The sequence below is a fragment of the Hibiscus syriacus genome, unplaced genomic scaffold (genome assembly GCF_006381635.1).
Source record: "Hibiscus syriacus cultivar Baekdansim isolate YM2019G1 unplaced genomic scaffold, ASM638163v2 tig00111317_pilon, whole genome shotgun sequence".
In the NCBI taxonomy this organism is placed as follows: domain Eukaryota; kingdom Viridiplantae; phylum Streptophyta; class Magnoliopsida; order Malvales; family Malvaceae; genus Hibiscus; species Hibiscus syriacus.
Window position 1 is genome coordinate 18,750 of NW_024063057.1, and position 7,697 is coordinate 26,446.

At 32.8% G+C, this 7,697-nt stretch overlaps 1 protein-coding gene across 1 annotated transcript; it reads right to left on the reverse strand.

Moving 5' to 3' along the window:
- Positions 1-2,293: 2,293 nt before the first annotated feature.
- On the reverse strand, positions 2,294-3,146 carry LOC120158485 (protein TILLER ANGLE CONTROL 1-like). The gene is made up of 3 exons (XM_039169307.1): positions 3,141-3,146; positions 3,004-3,049; positions 2,294-2,925 (listed from the first exon to the last, which is right to left on the reverse strand). The coding sequence occupies exons 1-3, from the start codon at positions 3,144-3,146 to the stop codon at positions 2,294-2,296; spliced, it is 684 nt and encodes a 227-aa protein (XP_039025238.1).
- Positions 3,147-7,697: the final 4,551 nt, after the last annotated feature.

A 7,697-nucleotide genomic window follows, 5' to 3' on the forward strand; every position in this document is an offset into this window, starting at 1 on the left:
AAAATTTATCTAAAAAACAACCATTCCACAATGTGAAAACTCTAGATTTCAATTATAAAACTGAGCCCCTTACCGATGGTTAATTGGTTATATCCCCAAAAGGCCAATCATAATCGACCTAGATAATATGACAAACGTAAAACTTTATGTTTGGGGAACGAACTTCTAAAATATTAAAACGGATCAATTTATCAATTTCTAAGAGAAAGAAAATAAATTATCAACAAAATTTATATAAAATATCTAAAATACATAACAACTTAAATCCGCTCCACTATCCATCTCTAGTTGACAAGGGTTTGCTTCTTCCGTAGATGCTATTGTATTTCGTCATATAAGAACCACCATAAATCCCACTAAATCGAAGGCACTTACCAACTAATTATTTAATGAGTTAATGTTGAAAGCATAGTAGTATTATCGTACAACATTCATACTTAAGTATTATGGAGTCAACGAAGATGTTCGAATCATTAATAATCCAAGACAATTTAAACAAACAACGAACATATACTAAAGCCAAAACAATAAACCATAATTACAAATTGGAATTGACATGACACGAATTCAAAGTTTTCATCTAATTATATCATCTCATCTCACTAATTAATTTATTTATATATTAGAAATGTAGATAAAGGTGCATAAGACATAAGCAAGGGCAATGCGGGGACAACCAAAACACTAAAATAGAAGTAGAAAAGAAAATCACACGGTTCCATAGTTCACGTGCACGAGTAGCTTCATTAATCAACATTGTCCACAAATTAAAGACACAAACAGAGAACATATTTAAGAAACAACGCATTAATATTAATCAGACTAGGTCATCCATCATCGTCACTCGAATCTCAAGCTATAGCAGCATCTGCAAAACAATAATATAATCAAATATCAGAAAATAAAAAATAAGAGAGAAGGCAATATGCTCGTTAGTTTAGTTGATCAAATATTATGATACAAATAATGAAGGATAATGGGAAATCGACCCCACAAATTTTAACGCCAGACATAACAGTCCGGTGAGGATATTGTCATGGGGCCAGAAAATAGACCAGATTGGGAACACAAACAGTGTCGGGATTACTTCGACGGTTTCCTCGTTGGTTTTATACATTTGTAGTGTTACTTTTGAGGGAAAAAAGGGGGGAGGGGTTATGAGTATTATCACTATCCATTCGGTTTCTCTCTTATTGACCACCCAACTTTACCTAACCATGCAACGAGCGGAGTACGTACAACAAGAACCGGCTCACAGATAGTACAACAAGAATGGACTGTGAAGAGTAAATAACCAGTTGCTGATAGGACATCCACGTTATAGTGAGCGATGAACGTAACATTTTATGTTGGAGTATGAATTAAACTTAAGAGGGATGAACTAAAATTTCAAGGGACGAACTAAAATTCTTGAGAGGGGGCCAAACATATTTTCAATAAGGAAATATATAGAAAAAATTAAAATATATAATAATTTTAAATTTTTATAGGTACATCCGCCTATTTAGTACATCCCTCACTAAGGTTTTGGAAAAAGTAATACCTGGTGAATGAAGCAGAGACGCAGATTCAGTGGATTGAAATGTCTTTTTAGCAAGAGCATCAATTACGGTGGACTTGCACTGTCCCTTGCCTTCCAGCTCCGGATGAATCTTCCTTTTCAGCATCCTCTCATCATCTGATGTTTCAAATCAGTTTGTTCAATTCACTAACTTTTGCTCCAAATTTCAGGCTTTTTTTTAACAGTACGGATATGAAAACTTCAACTTTTTAATCAATCAGATGGTCAGTTTGATCATAGCTACTTTTTACCCTTTTTCCCCCCTATTGAATTTAGTAAAGTCTTTCGTGTATTTGGATCATTATAAGGTTTAATTACGCCCCACCCTTGCTTATTGATCTTTTGAAATTTGATCCTTTGATTTTTTTTTCCGGTTCAAGTATAAAATTACCTTAATTTTTTAAATAAGACTAGTGAGAAACTAAATTCTTAGAATTAAAAGCAAATGAACCATATTTGAAAAAGGCCGGATGATCGGAAGCATAATTAGACCTAATTATAATAACCTTATAATTTACTAACAATAGAATTAAAAAAAAAACTCTACGAAGAAGTTTACACACTTTTACGAGTTTTTTTTATAAGTACACGTGACAATATCCTAACTACTTTGTAGAAAATTTTCATTCCTAATCAAATAATTACCCATTATAATAAATTAATATGAAACTAATAAGAGAAATGGAGAGTGATTAGTGTGCAAGTGAAAGGAGGCAGAGGTTTTATAAATACTCACATGGTGCAGCATTTTGATGGGACGAGAATCTTCTCCAACTTGAGGAATGAGTTTCTTGGCAAAGGAAAGCCATTTTTGGTACTAGATGATGGCTTTTTGGTTGAATCTGAGTCCAGTTGCAGTGGGCAGTGCTTGTTTTTGAAGTCAGGGTCCTCGGAGAAGAGGTCGGCCAGTGTAGTTCTTCTCCTCAGCTTTCCGGAATGGGTCTCAGTGGCCTCCAAGTCGATCTTAATTTCGTGATCAGTAGACCCACCGTTCCCATCAACCATCATCATCATCATCACGTCACTTTCTCCATCAACTTCCTCCAAACTGTGCTCGAAAGCACTCAACACCAGTGGGTTCACTTCTTCATCACTCTCATTCTCAAGATTTTCATCTTCTTCATCGTTATTATCGGTGTATAGTTCTTCCTCTGCTTCGTCTTCGTTGTCGTCGTGGTCTTCGTAGCTTTCCGAAGCTAAGTAGTCGTTTTGGTTCAAAGGATCGAAACCGAAAGTGCCGATTGCTAAAATGCCATCTCGCCAACCATCCAGCATGTCGGAAGGTGTTACCTGTTCGAGTAAAGCTTTCGTGTTGGAATCGATTGCAAGCGAATCAGTCTTCTTAACATTTCGAGCAAGCCCATCTGCAAAAAAAACCATCAATTCTATATAGAGAAAAGAATGCATGATAATGGAAATAAGTTAGAAAAATATTATCAAACCTTTGAGGACTTTCTGATGGAACCTCTTTTGCACCCAGTTGAAGATCTATTAAAATTTACATTAAACAAGAAAACCCAATTTGATTCATTAGAAAGGGAAATCAAAGAAACAAATATATGGGTATGTTGTAGCTTACCTTCATTTTCTCAACCCCCAAGCTTTAGTTTGGTGAGAAGAACAATAATCAATGTGAGAGGGAGGGGCCTGGTGGTGGAATGTTTTTATGATCGAAGCAGAAAGCATTGCATGGAGGCCAGGGGGTACGTTAGGCGGCGCCACGTGGAAAAAAAGAGTGGGGCCTAGAAACTAGGGCATGTCTTGAGGGAAGCATGACATGTTACTATGTGCGTGTTGGGTCTATCTGGCTTGATCGATGTGGCGAAATTCTCGAAATGATATCCCTTCTCTTCTCTCTTTTACTTTTCCATCTTTCTGTTAGGACTTACTAGCTCTCTCTTCCATTTTGACATATTTGTTGGGATTCCTTCGTGTTTAACTACTAGGGCTTCCACTAGATTCGGAAACTACCGTTTAGGGTGGGACGAGCTTTGGTGATCAATTTCTTAGGTTCATCACCTTACTAGGATTTATTTCTTTTTGATATAATATCAAAATTGCCGTCCAGCTCAGTTGGTAGAGCGTAAGGCTCTTAACCTTGTGGTCGTGGATCGAGTTCCACGGTGGACAATTTATAATTCTGAGTGCCGGAGGTCTTCCACCGAAGTTGCTCTCAACCTGGTGTTAGGGGCAGCCTACTATCTTACCTCCCCTCACCTCATTACATATGAGAATAGGGTCAGCTAAATTTCTTTGAATGATTATTTTGGTCCTCATTTCTTGAATACTTTAACCCTCAACATTTTAACTTGGATAAACTATGTCAATGGTCATTAATGTTTGAGTTAATATTCGTTTTTACCATTGATATTTCAAAAGTCACAAATCAATCACTAACGTTATCATTTGTTATAAATTGGTCGGATCGTTAACAACCATAACAAAAATCACTGTTGGACCATTATCTTTTAACTTGGATTGCCACGTGCCACTTCTTCTTCTTCTATCTCTGCTCTCCGCCTCTCTACCCCAGTTCATGTTCCTGGTAAAAGAGCTTAGCATCCCCATTTCATTTTCTCGTCCTCCCGGTTCCATTAAATCACTGGTTTCTAATGAAAAAAACCTTGAAATCTTAATCTAAGCCACCCTTTATTAAACTAATTTACAATTTCAAACATTTCCTGCAATCTTTTCAACCCTAATTCACCATCGTAAATAATAATAAACATAAGAATACATGTTCTACAGCAGTAAGTTTTCGATGTAAAACAGTTGCGCATGAGAAACAATCAGATTAGAGAAAGCTTGTTTTCTTTTCAAAGATTAAGACAAAACACTAAGCTTGTCTTAAGAAACGTCATGAGTAGAGATTAAAAAAACGAAGGATATACAAGAGATTTTTGTTTTCTACCCACCAATCAAAGCCCATAAGTCCATATAAACAAAGCAATAGGTGTGTTGGTTGTTTTTGTACTGAAACAAAACCCCAACGATTAGCATTAACGAGTGGTCAGATTTGGTTCAGACACAAGAGTTTTTTTTTTGGTTTGGTTATATGCCATCACGAGTGGCCAAGAAATCTGGTGGTTATATGCCATCACGAGTGGCCAAGAAATCTGGTGGTTATATGCCATCACTCTTTGCTCCAAAAATGGATAGTTGCAAAGCTTTGGTTCAGTTACTAGAGTCTTTTTAGTTTGGGGATAAATCTCCCTGTCATGAATTTCATCAAACTTGTGAGCCCTCTTCGCAGACCGACTTTCCTATAGAGACGCTTTCTGAGCAAACCACCACTATGGCGTCCTCGGATAATCGTGTAAGCAATTCAAAGAAATGCAAGTTTTGTTGGCTGCTCAAAAGGAGCAAGAGGGGCATCTGGTCTTTGTATGGGTCATGGAGGCGAACAAAGATTCCAAAAACCAGGATGTAACAAAGGTTTTGAGAGCCGCGCTGTTAATTGGGAGGAGGTGCCAACACTTGGGCTGCACTAAAAGTGCCGAGGGGAAGAAGAAGAATAACCTTTATATTAAAATATTAAAATATTGAGTTAATTGAATAAATTTATATTAACAGAACTGGGGTGGATAGCTGGAGATAATCGTTTAGAAACATACAGACAAGAGAGAAGTGGAGAGGAGAGATAAGAAGAAGAAGTGACACGTGGTAATCTCGTCCAGCTGTGGTTTCTGTTACGACTGTTAACGACGATTAACGTCGGATGACCAATTTGTAACAAACGATAAAAGTAGTGATCGATTTATGATTTTTAAAACATCAGTGGTGAAAATGAACACTAACTCTAATGTTAATGACCATTGACGTAGTTTACACTTTTAATTTTTCTTTATTAAAAATACTAATTTTAGAAGAAAATCGTTAATTGATTAAATGGTAACCACTGAAATTGATGTAACATTTTTATATGGACTTAATTATTGATGTGACACATAATATATCACCTTAGATGATTTGACATAACATATGTCACATCACTTAAGGTGATATGTGAAATGTACTATGTCTCCCAAAATAATAATATGATGTGTATTATATCATCTAATATGATGATTTAATATATATCATGTCACTAAGAGTATTGATATGTTACGTGTCACATCAATAATTATATAAATATGAAAATATCATGTCAACAACATACATTGTTTGTTAATTAATTAACAATTTTCATCTTGTAGACACATATTTTCGTCTCGTGATTTATTTCAAATTTCAATAGTATTTTATTATATATTTATTATAGTATATTTATTATATATATATATATATATTATTTCATATAATATATTAATTTTATATATTATAGTATATTTATTATATATGATAGTATATTATATACTCTCTCTAACCCATTAAATTTATCCATTTTATGTTTTAAAATTGTCACATTTAAGTTATCCCTTTGAATAAAAATCAATAACTTTTATTAGACACGTTTCTCTTTTTATCTTTCTTTTAGTTTCTCAACAAAGTAAAATTTGACTTTTTCAAGATAAAATTATCATTTTAGTTTTTTATAACAAATCTTTTACACAAACTTTTTCTTCTTAAAATTATGTGAAAAATCAACAATAAACAATATAAATGGGGAGAAGAAGTATTATACTTATCGTATATAGTATATTATATAATCTATTATTTTTGAAAAAAATATAGTATTTTTTATATATATATATATATATAATACATTTGAATATATAATAGTACGTATACCATTTATATATAATAATAGGTATATTATTTTTAAAAATATTATATATTATAGTCTATATATTATATTTTAATATATATTACATATTATATATTATTATTAATATTAATATTTTTGTTTTTATTTTATTTTCAGGTCCAAAGTCGATGTCCAAATTCTAAAATCCATGTTCATGTCTAAGAAGTCAAGGTCCAAGTCCATTCCAGCAAAGGTCAAAGGATGAGGCCCATTTTCCTGACCTAGTTGTTAGACTTGATCGATCAACCGAAATATGTCAAGAGGGGCATAGGCATATAAAAATCTTTGGTGTGGAAGCAATAAAATATAAGAATTAGACACAAGATTTATAGTAGTTCGATTTTCTCAACCAAAGTTTGCATCCACTACCTTAGCTCCACACTAAGGGTTTCAACAAATTCACTATTTTGTTCTTTTTTTCTAGGACAAAGAGTAACTTTTACAACTCTAGTTTTTCTTAGGCTCAACTAAAACTTCTCCCCTTTTAAAAAAGGATGATTGGTAAACAAGAATACCTCATAGAGTATGTGTTTACAAATATTTAAGCTCACAAGAATAATAGCAAAAGATATAAAACTAAGCTTTATACATTTATGTACAAGACAAAAATGAAGGAAATAAGAATGAAAATTATTTTCTTTTGATCTTTAAGTTTGGATAGATGTAGTAACCTTCTTCAAGTGTCCCTTTGTTTTTTTATCAGTTGAAATGTGTTTCTAATCGTTGGGGATAAATTATTACCATTGTAGGCTTTAAAAACATGTAATAAAGGTTATCTGCACATGAAGTTTCGAAACTTTGGAGCAAGTTTCAAAACTTTGATGAAAGTTTTGAAATTATTGTAAAGTATTGAAACTTCTAAATACATTGTTTTTGAGGTTTTGAAAATTTGATGAAAGTTTCGAAACTCCTACATAAATATATGACATTTGAAGAAAATCGGCCATTAAAACAATTTCAGGGAGTAAAGTTTCGAAACTCTTACAAAAGTTTCAAAACTATTAACAATACCCGTCTTTGAACAGTGTCATGAACATTGCCAATAGTGACTCAATAATGTTTGTCATACTTTAAAAGTTTTAAATACATTTTAACCAACTCAAAAACATTATATATATATATATATATATATATATATATATATTAGAAAACATATTTTTCAAGTTATTTTGGAGTTTGAATTATTTTTGAAATGTTTGATTAAGTCCAAAATCAATTTTACAAATATTTATTATATCAAAATATAATTTCAACAATCTTCCCCTTTTTGATATAACAAAACTTCCTTGAAAAATTATTTTTGAGAAAAGCTCCCTTTTAGAAAAATACTTAAACTTCCCTTTTTCTTTGAGAAATATTTATTTTTTCAACTTTACTTGTAACGCCCAG

What these genes read in the sequence shown, in the direction of transcription:
- LOC120158485 (XM_039169307.1), bottom strand. An exon ending in CCATCAGAAAGTCCTCAAAG is followed by an intron (nt 2,926 to 3,003) that starts GTTTGATAATAT and finishes TTTTTTTTGCAG; the next exon opens with ATGGGCTTGCTCGAAATGTT.